Raw genomic sequence first — 15319 nt, forward strand, 5'->3', positions numbered from 1 at the left:
TCTCCTCATCCATCACCCACCTACATTCATCGTCAAACCAATCGTTCCGCTGATTTCGGGCGCTGGAAAAAGGTACTACATGTTTTTGGAGGCGGCCAAGTCGATAAGTCTTAGGACCATTTCATTGGTCCGCTGGTGTGCACTGAACCTTCCACACACCGGTTTGTATTCCTCCTCCTGGCCTACCTGAGCATTGAAATCCCCGATGACGATCTTGATATCATGTTTTGGGTAGCGGTCGTGTTCACTCTCCAACTGCGCGTAGAATTCATCCTTGTCGTCATCGGTACTTCTGAGGTGAGGGCTGTGCATGTTGATGAGGCTTATATTGAAGAATCAGCCCTTGATTCTCAACCTGCATTAAAGTAATGTATGTATGGTTTAATCATAAATGACATTCTTTTTCTCACATATCAACCACATCTCATTTCCGATGGCAACGTCATCGAGTTGATGTTCCTTGTCCGAATATTTTAAATGGTTTGTTTAAAGGGTTGAAGGGAAGAAATCACAATGTCTCTGGTTAAGATAGTGATGAATTTGAATAATTATTTTACCCCTCTGATGACTGATCTCGTACCCTACATTACATCTTTTCGGTCTTTATTAGACTCACCTGTTTCGTTAGGGGATACGCTGGCCTCTACGTGCGCCTGAGCGGCAACCTCACGCAACACTTAAACGTTGGAGGGACCAGCTATTTTGTGCGATGCACCAACTAATGAAGTATTGACCACTTCAGGATGCACTGAATCACTGCGATTTCCATTTTTCTCAAACGGTAGTGATTACAGCGCTCTGCCATCGTCAACGCTGGCCTCTTAGCCGTTACAGTTAATAATGCCTTCTCACGTACTCGCTTGCGGTATTTTCGCAAGTATTTTGCTTGGAGCAATTGAGACATTGTTTATTTGTTTATTTGTGGGCCATTCCATGCCAAGTGACCGGAAAAAAGATCAAACGTGTAATCGACCTTCACGGATTTGAACCAAATTTTGCCAGATTGTTTGTTTTCGGTTGGAAAGTAAAAACCCAAAATTTGGTTCGGATCGATGTTCCCTCGATTAATGGGAGCGCCTCCAAATTTTTAAGGAGAATACCCGATTTTGTCAAAACCTCTATTTTTCTTTTGCTTATATCTCCGGAAATATTAAGTTTTTTTCATTGTTATTTAATGTGGTGTTAACCAATTGGTCATTCACCAAAATATTAAGTTTATAAAGACACTATTTTCACATTTTTAAAGGAAATTACCCAAGGAATTCGACAAAAATTTTATTTTTAAGCACCAGTGCTGCCAAATATTTTTAAACTCAATTTAAAAACTAAATTTTTATTTTTATCTCAATGAACACAATTTGATCTCAAAAATTCCAACTTCATCGTGTTTTGCAGATTTTTTTACATAAGAATCACTTATCGCCCCGAGGTATTCTTTGCCGATCCCGAGATACAGTGTTTTAAAACAAGCGATACCCTATTTTTATGGTTTTTTTTCTTTTGCTTATATCTCCGGCAATATTAAGTTTAGAAGAAACACTATTTTCACATTTTCAAAGGAAATCACCCAAGAAATTCGAAAAAGATATTATTTTTGAGCACCAGTGCTTCGTGGCCATAGAGTACCACCGAGAGAATTAGTGTCTTATAGAGCGCGAGTTTTAGGTGTGGGTCCTACATACTTCGAGAGAGTGGTCCTAGTTGGCTTTATGCTGACCACGATAACGAGCAGATATAAAGTGTTATAGAATGCACATAGCGTTTCATATATCAATAACTTGCTGAGGGAAGATAACCAGTTGATTATCTCAAACAGTATACTGTTTATCGTACGCGTGGCAGTCAGGATTGAGATCATCGTCTTAATCGTTAAGTGTGATGAAATTGTGTTCTCATTAAGTAGTAAAATACAAAGCAGATTTATCAAGTATTTTTTATTTGAATATTCTACTTAACTTTTACTCACTCATCTTATTAAATATTAATCATATATATTAATTGTTTAGCTAAATGTATAAATTAATTAAGACTTAAAATATTAAGACACTGAAGTTAAAGTATCAAATTTCATTAGTTTTTCAGTCTTTTAATCCATATAGTTCATGACAATACATTAGTAAAATAATCCTTCCCGTGTCTACTTCAGGTCATACGCGACAGGGTCTCCGCTGCAGAATTTGCAAAGTGAATGTACATGCAGATTGTGCACCGCAGCTGCCGAAATGTCAGGTCAAGCAAAAACTCCTCCGGCGACAGAAAAGCACTTCGGAAATCGAAAATCGCATCGAAGCAGAGGAAGAAAGTAAGTTATTTTGCACGTTCAAACCAATCCACTAACGACTAAAAAGCGTGATTTGCGCACTAAAAATCGGTAATTTCATTCAATATAATAACAGTATCGGTGTCTGTAATCGAGTAGAAAATACTGATCGGAATCAGAAATGTTTTAACATTGGGATTGCATAAGTTTGTTATTGCCATTCTACAAAATCAGTCGCTGTAGTTTTGCTGTCACTGAGTTGTGTGCCAATGAGTGAAACATTCAATATGTGATTCTATCAGAAACATAAAAATTGGGTTTTTACATAAGCACAGATTTCTAAAAAATACATTTATAGGAAACATGCAACACAGTGTAAGCAACCCTAAATAATAATGGCGTAGGTAAATCATTTGTTACACATTCCACAATCAAGTGTCCTTCATTCTGTTATCATAAACGGTAATATGTAATGTGAAATCGTTTGCGCTTCTTTCATTCCTCCTAATATAAAAAAAAACTCAATACATTCATGTAAACTTTAATCCCCAAGCTATATTTTTTGTTAGCCTTGCATCCACCATTCGTTAGTAACTGTATCCCAAACCCACAGAAACAAACGACATCGATCAAATCTATCAGGTCCTCAAAAAAGCGGGCGAAATTTCCAGCGGCAAGTTAGCTGTCGACTCGAAACTTCAAACTACAAATGCCAGTACTGGTGATGCCAATACGGCAAATACTAGCGCTAGCAATCCACAGCTAGAGATTCCTGTGGTCAATGTGCCTGATTATCCAGATCGAACACCTAGAAGGGGACCAGTCAAATCTCAGGGGCCAAACTATCAGCCGCAAAAACAGGGACTGTCAGCGCCGAATGCGACGGACATGTCAAACTCAGGTCCGCACTGATTTCGTAAACATTGTAGTGCCTTTCTTTTATTATTTATCGTATGCTCTCGCTCTTTGTCCTATTGTTGCGATATTAATCTATTTTTGTTTATGTTTTATAATTGCTAAATTGCACCAGTTCGCAATATGAGTAGTAGAATTCAGTAGTAGATTTTCGTAAAACTTGTACATAAATCAATAAATTTAATGACTCTCTCTAAACTATTTTGAAAAGATTTTATCTGTTAACTGACAAAAGTATGATGCAAACGAAAGGATGCCATTTGCATACTGTTGTGTTTCATATGTGATGATAAACAATGTTTCATGATTATAATTTATCAATGCAATTGAAACTGCTAGATAATAGTAGCAGGCCGATTCATTGGCAAAATCGGAGAAGGGTGTAGAAAAACTACGGTCACTCTAGGATTGAGTGAAAGTCGCATATCAAAAGTTAACGGGTGACAACTAAAATTTTGGATTTTTTTGAGGCCCCTATACTCCACAACAAACGAGCTCAGAGAGAAATGAGAGTATGTATATGTTAGCTCTCTCTCTCTCTCTCTCTCTCTCTCTCTCTCTCTCCTCTTTTTGTCAATATTTTTTGTTTTGTTTATGCTTTATGCTTGCCTTGTTTTGCTTAAAATGACTGCGAAACAAGAAGCATTTCGAGAGCGCGTTGTACAGTTCTACGAACTGCCACACAAATCTCGGCAAAAAGTATACGGTACAACATTTAAAAAACGAATATGTTGCGGTTTCGACTGTTTACCATATCCTAAGATGCCCAACAACTATTCGCAAGCAAGGTAGTGGAAGACCAGCCAAAATTATGGACGCCGAAGGACATCGTTCTCTTTCTCGTTTCTTCAAGAACAAGCCCTCTGGTTTGGCTATCAATTAAGATGCAGCAGACGAATGTTTGAAGAAAATTTTGATCCCGTTTCTACAAAAACATCTTGCAGATGCACAATACGTGTTTTGTCCGGATAGAGGATCATCGCATTACGCCAAACCCATTCGATCCTACTTTTACCCAAAAACTACGACCAGAAAAATCTGTCTCAGTGCGCCCAATCGAAGATTTATTCGGGATTTTGAGTTCCTTGGTGTACAAAAATAACTGGAGAACAACGAATTGCAAAAAGTTGATTGGTAGAAACAAGAAATGCATTTGCAAAGTTGACATGACGGCCGTACAACGCTCCTGTTTCGACGTAAAACGAAAGCTTCGGCGAACAGCCGATTACGGACCGTTTTTAAATGTTTTTTATTCAACAATAGATAATGTATCTTTAATTTCGGTAGATTAGATCTTCTCCATGTATCTTTGTCTTTGACAGCTCGAGAAAAAACTACCAAAATTTTAGTTGTCACCCGTTATTTTCCCTTGAAGTATGTCGTATACCTAAGGGCCAACTTCTATCACAGGTTCGCAAACAGACAAACGACATTGAAATTTTAATTATTGTAAAACTCGAAATTTGCTGTTATTGAATGTCGCACGAGAGTGTATGTTTGGTAACGGATATTTACTAATCCATGTCATACTTACTATACTTATCTTTTGGCCAACGACATAATAACGTGTTAAATTTTGCTTAGTTCCAAAACAAGACGATATGCTTCGATTTGGAATTGGAAAATCTCTCAACGCGTTACAAGTTCCATCTAAAAACAAAAGAATAAATCATGCGGATTTCAAAGTTCTAGTTCTGGTTCACTTATTTGGTAGAATTTTTCTCTCATTACACTAATTTATTCAATATTTCGTCCTACACACGCGCCCATTAAAACTACTAGCCTTGCGCTTCCCGGTACCGAATATTACTAGTTCATCGGCAACGACCTCATCAGGATACGCTTCAATGGTCGATCTGGGAACTAAGCGTAAACTATTTGCCGGATTTCGCCCGATGTCTGGCTTTGGATTGCTAAGATTGCGCTCGACACAACACCGTTCTATTTCGCTACCGGAAAGTAATTGTGTTACTGAAAATATTGAAAAAATTTGTTTGTCGTCCTTATTTTGTTCTGAACCTTTGCATTATATTGTCCAGCTCATTTGAGTCAAGTGTCACTATATGGTCGTTATGTGTCTGTGTATAGCATCTATGTTTGAGTGTTTAACGATGAAAATAGATACCTAATTCACAGCAAACCATGGTTTAGCAGTACCTCATCCATGTTAGATTTACTTATTCGGTCTGTTAACGGACAAGGCAAATTGCATTAACTATCCTCAAGAGTGAGTTGATTCGACTACACCAGTTTAATACTCGTCTATTACAGCGAGTAGAAACTAGTACGCAATATCAAAATATCACAGATGAAATCACGGTATTCACCATGTACATACCATTTGTAATCACCAGTTAGTTGAATGTAACTTCCTAACCTTAATTTGCGGAAATATTTATTCAATTTATTTTTGAGTTTGAATATGTAGTGATTGTGCGACAAACACGCGGGGGGACTCTTCGCCTGACAAAATGGCGATCGTAACTAAAGCTATCAGACTTACGAATACTTTTTTCAGTCGTTGGGTCATTTTTGTATATCTGAGTCCAGCGAAATGAACAAATTTAACCTCTCTTCTCGTTGTGAGGTTGAACCTAATTCGTGGCAAAAGGTTACTTTTGGGTTACTACATGATACTTTAAGGTTACTACAACTTATTGAAGGTAGTTTAACACACTTCTAAGCCCTGCACTATACTACTATCACCACTACCCTTTGCATCAAAGTAACAACAAGACCTTACTAACAGTTGTTAACGAATTCATTTGATCAAAGTTCAAGCTTCTAGATTAAACTCAAATCATGCTTTTAATGTTAATAACAGAACAGCATACTCACATCATTGATATGTATTCTCTAATTCTACCCCATCCGGTCTTTTTGGAGCTTCGCGCTTTGCTTTGTGATTCAAACTTTTAACGAATGTGTGTACACTGAACTATTGCGTTTGTCCTTTCGTACACTATTGTGGCCTAAACGAGTACATACATATGTCTTTTATACGAATATAATCTTCTAGCTGAGGAAGACGACACTATGGTTTCGACACGACCCTTTGGTCAACCACTGTGCTTCGTAGCAGAGGAATTACAACCGGAAGAATCCACATCAAACCAGCAAGCAGTCAGGCGTAAAAAATAAATCGAAAAATAGGACTTCAACAATGACAATCATAATTTGCTCCGTCCGTATTTCGCGTTGATGCTAAATTTTGTTAGTTGAAAATTAACTCGAATCTATGTACAGTTTGTTAATTTCCATAATTAGTAATCGATTATGTATTGTGATTTAATGAGTAAAATCTAATGGTACGATGCACCGATAATATACCACCAGATTAGTTATTCAAGAAAGTGTGTTTTAACCACAAAGCAGCACAGAATCGTTTTTGGGTACACCGGTTTATGCAAAATTATATATAAGCTCTTGAAGACGTTGGTTTAGCCGTTATACCCCTACTTAATTCGTAGAAAACAACTATTAAAACAATTCAAAGCTTTTTATTTGTAAATGTAACTGTATATAGCTAAATTTTCATCATAAACCTTCATCGGCCCATTGATTTTCAAATTCGAAAATGTAAGCTTATTGTGAAGCGCTTTCAATGATTAATAGGAACAAAAATTTACATTTTTCTTAACTGCTTCCTAATAGATTTATATTATTTATCCGATTTTATGAGCAAGAACCATCCCTTGAACAACTAAGAAATTAAATTTACACATTTTCATTTGTCAATCTAGTGAAATATCTATTAGTCAAAATATATTATGATTATAATTATATTTTTCGGTTGTCAGTGATAGTTTTCAAATTGATAAAAAATAGAAAATCTTCCTTCGACTCGTTACGCATGACATCGACGAATCTCAAATAATTTAAAATCTCGCACTTGTAATCGCGATAGGATAAAAAAATATTTTCAATGAAAGAAAAAGAAACGCCTACAGACTGTGATAACTAGTTTACAAGAGGTTCTTGAATCAAAGCAAGCCTGATAACGTTAAATGAGTAATAACATCCCGGAACACGCATCTCGGGCGCTATCAAAGATAGTAAATAAAGTAATGTGAGAAGCTTAGCCGATATCAGAGCTGTTATATTGTTGTTTCGAACATAGTGTAGTAGGATAAAGCACTGTTATTTCTACTAACTCGAATAATAAACATGGGTTCCATCACAATTCAGTACTTTTGTGTCATTATTCACTATTCTGCTGTTGGCCTTTAATCATTCCAATTTCGTAGTTGACGAATCAATCTCGTTGTGCACAGATTGACCATCAAATTTTTCTCCAGAAATATTTTAACTGCATTTTTAAATTATTTTAAAAACAATGTTTAACTTGGTAAACATTCTAAGAATTTAGAATACCATGGACAAGCCTGGCATGCTCACTTGGCTTCAATACTGCTCAGCCAATCACGTCACTTCTAACAGCATAGAACCGGAGATGCACTTGTCGTATCAAGAATTCCTCTCGATAGTTTTATTATTCGCATTTATGGCGCAATGACGCGTTGGTAGCCAAAAGAGCGCTCATTTAGCTACCAACGGGGTAGCAAGCCCATAGCGCCATAAATACAAATGATAACACCCAACAACTTACAAATCTCAAAAAATTTGTAAGTTGTTTGGTTTCCGAGAAAAAAGGTCAACGAGAAGAAAATTGAATATTTTTTACAAGAGCTACGTCTTTTCTACGAGTTTATTGGAGCACTTGGTGGAATGAAAGTCCACTTTTTTCATTGGCATAAGTAAATGTTCGTAACACTTCCTCGTGATCTGTTTTCGGAGCAGTCGTTAAGTTTTGTGGAAGTTTGTAGCATTAGGCCGTATGAATAAAAGAGTTAGAGCAAATGCTCCCATACGGTGAATAGCGCAATCCACTTTTTTTCGTTCGAGTGACCCTGTTTTACTAGCTGCAACCCGAAGCAATCCACTCCGACGTAACTGAATAGACAATCATGTACAGCTAACCGTACGAATTATAGCAAAGAAATGCAGTGCGGGTCTTACAGCAAGCACCCGGGCGATATCACAATAGATAAATGATACTGGTCGCAGTGATGAGTCCATTCAGGAAAAAAACTGTGCGAATGACAATGGTACCAACGGAGGAACTATCAGAAGTGCTTTCAGAACTATACAAAATTGATAATTTCGTTCGACCACTACAGAACGAAGTTTTGGTGGCCACCACAGTTTCGAAGTTCTCATGACGATAAAGGCGATGACACTGGAGACAAATAACGCAGGGAATCTATGCTTTCTGGGAAAGATGACTGGTAAACGGAGGCTGTAGGGTAAATGTTTCATTGCTGTAAGTCAACTATTCTTCCGCACCAATCCACATCAATTGGTGATGGTACTTGATCTTTTGGTTGATTCCTGCTGATCTTCCGGTAATGTTTAATTATTCGTCAGTGACACCTTCTCATCTGCGAAGGCTTCCATCTGTACTGACTTGAGATCTACAATGTCGGCAGCATACAGCTCTTGTTGTGTCAACTACCCACAGCTACTTTCTTCCTTCTTTATAACGTTGAAAATAAATCGCAGCACAAAAGCCATATTGCGCAGCAGTCTTTCCCATTTAGAGAACCGAGAATAATCGATCACCTGAACCCAATTGACATGGAAGACAACTGACGATCGGTCTTCTTCAACTATGTCTAAAATAATATGTGCAGCACTCGGCCACTTTTGCTCCGGAAGACCCAAGTACTTTGGGTCGTTAAACCAATTACAGTCGTTTCTGAAGTAAGGTCCGCTGCCCTACTTTGGTGCTTCATCTGTCGGGTAAATTTCCGTCGGCATCCACCTCCATTGGACGACCCACTTGGTTCGCCACGAATGGTGGATAATTTTTCGGATCCAAAAGAACATAACCGAGAACATCTGTCCATATAATTCGCTTCTTGACGGAAATGGAGTGGTTTGCTTGTGCGAACTTTATCATTCGTACTTCCAGTACGCATCCTTATTAATTCCAATTTTGGAATAGTCATTGGCTTCAGCGGCAACACTTTTACCTTCGCGGCGACCAGTATACATTGGGGCGAGCTGCTTTCGCCGGGCGATTGTTCGCAAGTGCAGTGCATAGGAGTACGCAAGCAAGTTAGCATCTAAGAAGACGTCGAGTTCAGTTTCCTTATACGCAGTGTTGCGAAACCCACACTCGTGTGGTCTAATTTTCTCACACAAGCGTACCCATTCTAACGAATACACTGGCATAAGCATCTTTATCGTATTCTCACACCCATTTATCCATGCACTGCGACGAGTTTTTGCGAGCGTGTATTTAGCTAACAGCTACGGTCGTTGCTCTCGTTCGTCATTGCAGCGCGAGCTGCTGATACCGATTATATGCGAGGGCTCGCACTTTCGCCCGTAAATCGAGGGCGAAGATGAAGAAGAAAATAAAAAGTAGTGCAAAAATTGTATTGCACCACGAGCCCTCACGGGTAGCTGATTCCTCACAAGTTATTTGACTCGCGAGTATGCTATATACAAAGACGATATGAGGCTATACATTCGTGAGTGTGTAGGTAGAAGAATGTCTGCACACAACTGCCTGTTTGTCTTAAGCTTACGTGAGGGGCGTAGGCGTTGAATGCTATGCTTCTCATACTCACTCGCATGTGAGTAGGCTTCGTTGCCTTCTCGCTCGATTTGCAACACTACTTATACGTTTGCGCTAATGCTTCCGACAAATATGAACATTTGCGATGCATGACAACATCTTACTCCACCTTCTCCAATCTGCTTACCGACTGTCGCTGGCTTCTGCATCCCATTCGTTTCCGGCACTCTATAGGTCTTGTATTTAGGTCTTTCCGTGCGTTTCTAACGCTAATAAGCCCGGGACAAACAGGGTCATGACACAGCGTAGCACATGCCCCTTCCTTGGAACTCATCGCTCATTTGAGAACTGATTGATAGTTCGCCCGTGGATGGATGCCACAACATCCCAAGCACGCGCTTAACCTTTCGTTACTTGCGCCAACTTCGATTTATAGGCATGCTAAAACCTAACAGAATTCACTCGAATACTAATACCACTTGGTGATAAACTTATGAAACTTTTTCCACCGTTTGAAAGATCTTTGTCTGCGGATAAACTTTGCTGAAAACAGTAATTTTCTTCATTACTGGAATCCCGAGATATACCGAGATAAAGTTAACGGTTCACAGGCGTTGTACAAAGTACAACAGCGCAAGTAACTGAGAGTTAACATTATTGCTTGTTACTATTAACCTTTTATCGACAACAGCTTATGCATGCTGCAGTATGCATTCGTTGAAGTCCAGTTCCTCAATTGTAACCCACCTTTACGAAAAATCTGACGAACTTTCTCAGAAACACGACAAGCTTCTTCCTTCTTCTCAAAGCTGTCAAAATAATCGCCCACATACGGCTCTTTTTCTTACGAGTAGGGAAACAATCTGCTATCAGACATCTGGGAAGACGACACAGGTAGTGTGAGGATGGCTTTCCCGACCCCCCTAATGAGGTGTGAGGATGCCGACCCACTAAAACCCTACTCGAGTCTCCAGCTTCAATCCTCCCTGGCACCATCTTATCGGTATTACTTCAGGGAGGGGCTATTGTGATTAACGCATCCTGTTAGATAACTACTGGAACTATGGTAGTTATGCTGTTTACTTGCCATTGATCGGTTCTCTAGCGGTGTTGTAGCTCAAGTACAATCTGGGTAGCAGCCGCATTGACCGCTCCCCAGGCGTCCGAGCTAGAACACATCCTTTGGACTAAATTAGCCGGAGTAGTGTCCTGTCCGCTCACTGCCATCATGTGGCTTCTCGCGCCCACGAAACGAGAGCATATGAAGAAAGCATGTTCTGCAGTTTCCTTTACATCCACGCATTCGGGACACGCGAGGGACTCCGCATGTCCAAATTTGTGCAGATACTGTCTAAAACATCCATGCCCTGATAGAATCTGTGTCAGGTGGAAGTTGACTTCGCCGTGGCGCCTGTCGACCCACCCGGATATTTCCGGGATAAGTCGATGTGTCCACCGGCGTTTTGTGGAATTAGACTATGCCCGCTGCCATGTGATCATCGAGGTCGATCTTGAGGTACTCCGTATGCCGCTAGCTCCACGTTGGTAGCAGTCTACGTCCTCGCTGATGATTATGCCAATAATACACGGGTACCAGCGAGCCACACGCCCTGGCAGGTGTTGTGGGTTCAAATCCGGTTATAATCTCTGATTATTGCTTGGTTCGACCCATGCACCTTCCAGCATTGAACAAAAGATAGGAGTCACAACGACAACTTGTTAAGTGTAGCTACCTATTACCCCCCCCCCCTTCCTTTCCACTCTTCCCCTCCATTCTCAAAAAATCCTACTTCATTACTTTCCCTTACCATCCCTTCATCAATTGTAGAATCATCGTTTCAAAAAAATATTAAGGATATGGGTGCCATCGATCCGGCCATGTTGGGATTCAGTACCGTTTTTAATACATACAGATTTTAATACGCTGCGGAATATTGACGAAATCCATGGAAAAACTAGAATTTCCGCAACGACTAAAAATCCGTAAGCATTGTGTCGGGGCTTTAGACTGGAGCTTCCTTTAACGTAAGCTTTTTCCATAAATACTGCATAAATCAAGTTTAAAACTAAATTTAGCTCAATGCATTTCTGTTTTGTTCAATTTGCCATAAGAAAAAATGTCCACGTGGACAAACAGGGCAGGGGGGTGGAGGTGGAACCAATACCTACGCTAGTCCACGGAGGGGGACGGCAATGGGGGGATTGAGAATTTCTATGTTGCTGTCCACGTGGTATCTGGATGGCCCATTTCTAAGACTTGACTCTTCTTTATCGACAGACTTCTCAGCCGGTTGTTAGAGTAGAGAACAATGCTCACAGGAAGGGCAAAATAGAATCTTTCTATAATGACTATCTTAAGAAAATTGTTGTTCCCTTGTATTTTTAAAAAACTATGCATTCGCCACAGTATTATTTATTGTTCAGTAGCAATATTGCGATATCAAAGATTGATATCTTTTAAAAATTTGCTTTCTCCGATTTTAACCCTCTAACGGGCAACATCGTAAAAACGATGCGATCGCGCAAATGATTACTTTATCATGAAAGTATACTCAAAAGAAGCTCGAGTGTTGATTTTCATGGGAAAATATTTATCTGGAGGACCACTAAGTATGAAATAGTCCAATTTCACTTTTTAGTTTTTCATGCCTAACGCTCTACCCAAATATTTTTACAGTTCAAATATATCACAAAATTGAAAAAAAGCCTGTACATTACTCATAGGAAAAATTTGAGATCGAACATTTTGTTCTAAATGTCCTTTTCCTTCAAACGTAAAACTGGGAATAGTCGCACAATAATTTTTTTCGGAATTTTTCGGAATTCTTGTTTTTGAAAGATGATAACTTTTTAACGCATGGTCAGATTGTTGTGATATTAGTATCAACATGTCAGGAAATCTGTTCTGAACATATTTCTCATATTGTCCATTCAAGACAAATTTCGTATGTGGCTCTGGAGCTCCAAAAGCGAAGGCCGTCTACAGACGGTCTTACCCGTTAGAGGGTTAATATTTCAAAATTGGTATCTATTTTTTTGTAAAAATATTATAAAGCAGCACCTTTCCTATTCCTATATTTTTTATCTGTTCATTAGGCCATTGCAATTTTTTTTTGAAGTTTTTGTCCCCCCGCCCTTCAAAATTGGCTTTAAAAATCGGGGGGGCGAAAAAAAAATTTCATGAACTTCATTTCTTTTTGTATAACAATAACCGTTTTTAGCCTAAAGAACTCGAAACAGTTTTAGCCTAAAGAACTCGAAAAAAGAGTGTACGACGTGTTAACGCTTCTAGAACGAAACATAAGTGGAAGTTGAAGAAATGTAATTTTCGAGAATCGGCCCATTTTTTTTTTAATTTTGACTGTATTTTGGTAGGTTTTTGCATGGAAAATAATAACGTATATAAGTGAAACAAGAATAGAAACTGTTTTCACGATTGAATTTTAACTAAAAATAGACAAAAGTCTTGATTTTTTACGTGATTAAAAAAATCTCTTTGGTTTTTTCACCCCCCCCCCCCTTCCCTTCCCCCACCCCTTTCAGTTGTCCAACATCGGATAATTATAAAAATTAAATATAATTAAATATAAAATATTTGTAATGTCCTTATTATTTGCATAAGAAGTAACATCAAAGATAGTTTTTCTAACTCCGAAACTCGAAACAAACATGTCACCTACACAAATGTTAAAAATCAAATGCACCGCGTAAGAAAAAGTAAGGATATCCTCTCAGCTGTACTCTTTTTATTCAAACCAACCCCTAACGCTCATGTTGTGGTAGCCTATTTAAACAAAATCAGCGGCATGAGAAGTAAAAGAATTCATCCTACTTTTTATGACTCTCGGGCGCTAATTATTACGATATCTGTACTAAGCCTTATTGAAGTGTGCATATGTGCTGAAAGAGGCTGTTAGAAGGATGTCAACGTTAAGTACACCTACACGCCACGTAACCAATTAGGATAACGATGTAAAGAAAAATTTGCTTTTCTTTGCTCTCGTGTGCACTAAGCAATAGCTTCGAATAATTTACTGCTACGCGAAACGTGTGAATTAGAGGCGAGCATAGAATACTTTTATTAGACTCTATGTAACATTATTTGGTTAGGGAATGTTAATGAAGAAATCTTAAGATAGCCTTTTTAGACGCGCTATTAAAAATGAAGTAGGGGAGAGACGTCTACAGTGAGACACTTTTTTTCCAAAAATTTAAAAAAATTTTTGTTGATAGTTACCAACGAGGTCTTCAATCCGTTTGAAAGGTATATCCTTCTAGTTGTCTGAAAAAAAGTTTCAGCCCGTTTGGTTAAAAGATAAAATAGTTACAAACGCAAATGTGAAGGTGTCTTTTTGGCTCACTGTTCCCCAGTAGGTGGGAAGAGTGAGACAACGAGTATTGAATACTGAGATACATATTAGAATTAAACTTAAACCTTATTTTTTGGTTACAAAGAATAGTTTAGAGGTCGTACTGTTTATTTTGTGCATGAAGGATACATTATTGTTGTGTATTATTGAAAATTCCGATTTTTCTCACATCTACATTTATATTCATATAAAGGTCCAATCCTGGTTATCTGACCTTCAACTTACACTTCAGAACTCATTTACAATCAATTTATATGGATTGATTTACAATTCAACAAAAAATTTTTTTTTGAAAATTACCCTCATCTGTTTGTCTCACTGTTCCCAATAGGAATGTTTTATAAGAAATAGTGAAATAGTGGTGTTAGCAAACAATTCGATGGTCTTATATGTTTTATTTTTATCTCTTATTCCTATGAGATGCCATGTAGTAAATTTAATTTGGGTTAGTTATGCGATTTGTCGTTAAAAATCACCTGAAAATGATCGCAATAAAATGTACTTTGACCCCCCCAAAAACGACTTTTATTGCAAAATATACTAAAAAATTAACAAATTTTTCTCAAACTGTATTATGTGATATAGATTCACAAACTTTACTTTGCAGGAAAATATCATGGATCTTGTATGTTTTATGGCGAAGCTATTCCCGATGTCTCACTGTTCCTGTTGTCTCACTGTTGACTACTCTCCCCTATCTTTAATTAATCGTTTAGTTGTTGGTTCTAATATATGAGGTCCTTGGGGATGTTTTCTGGTTCGAATTTTATTTTGTTAGCCTTGAAGCATGATATATTTTTGTGCTTATCTTGCATACACATCAAACATAACATTTATTAAAGTGTCTTCAGCTGTAATCAGTAATAGGTCAAAACCATTATAAAGCCAAAGTACACGATATTGATGGTTCACACTGGTGTCGGCATTTAAATGCTACGAAAGATACGAAATTCACTATTTAGTGAGATCAGAAAAGACCGGATCCATCATTAGCTGCTGAAATCAGGTCTTACCATTTTAGAAGAGCTGAATCAGCACCAATTGATACGTTTGAAGTAAGCATTGAAAGATAAATGGCCAGAATGCAACTAGGGGTCATTGTCGTCGTCGTAGATTATCATAGAGACGGGATGGTTTTTACTGTTTCAAGCAGTTTTCTCTTTCAACTCTTCACCAATTTCCTGGACG

General features: G+C 38.3%; 1 protein-coding gene across 1 annotated transcript in view; it reads left to right on the top strand.

Annotated features, from left to right (window-relative positions):
- The window catches only part of LOC128736011 (uncharacterized), a 102318-nt gene that overhangs the window by 79596 nt on the left and 7403 nt on the right, over positions 1-15319 (top strand). The window contains exons 12-13 of the mRNA XM_053830496.1: positions 2147-2302; positions 2874-3161. Coding sequence (XP_053686471.1) covers positions 2147-2302; positions 2874-3161 — 444 coding nt within the window. The remainder of the gene's footprint in view (positions 1-2146; positions 2303-2873; positions 3162-15319) is intronic.

This window comes from Sabethes cyaneus, chromosome 2, assembly GCF_943734655.1.
Source record: "Sabethes cyaneus chromosome 2, idSabCyanKW18_F2, whole genome shotgun sequence".
NCBI lineage: Eukaryota > Metazoa > Arthropoda > Insecta > Diptera > Culicidae > Sabethes > Sabethes cyaneus.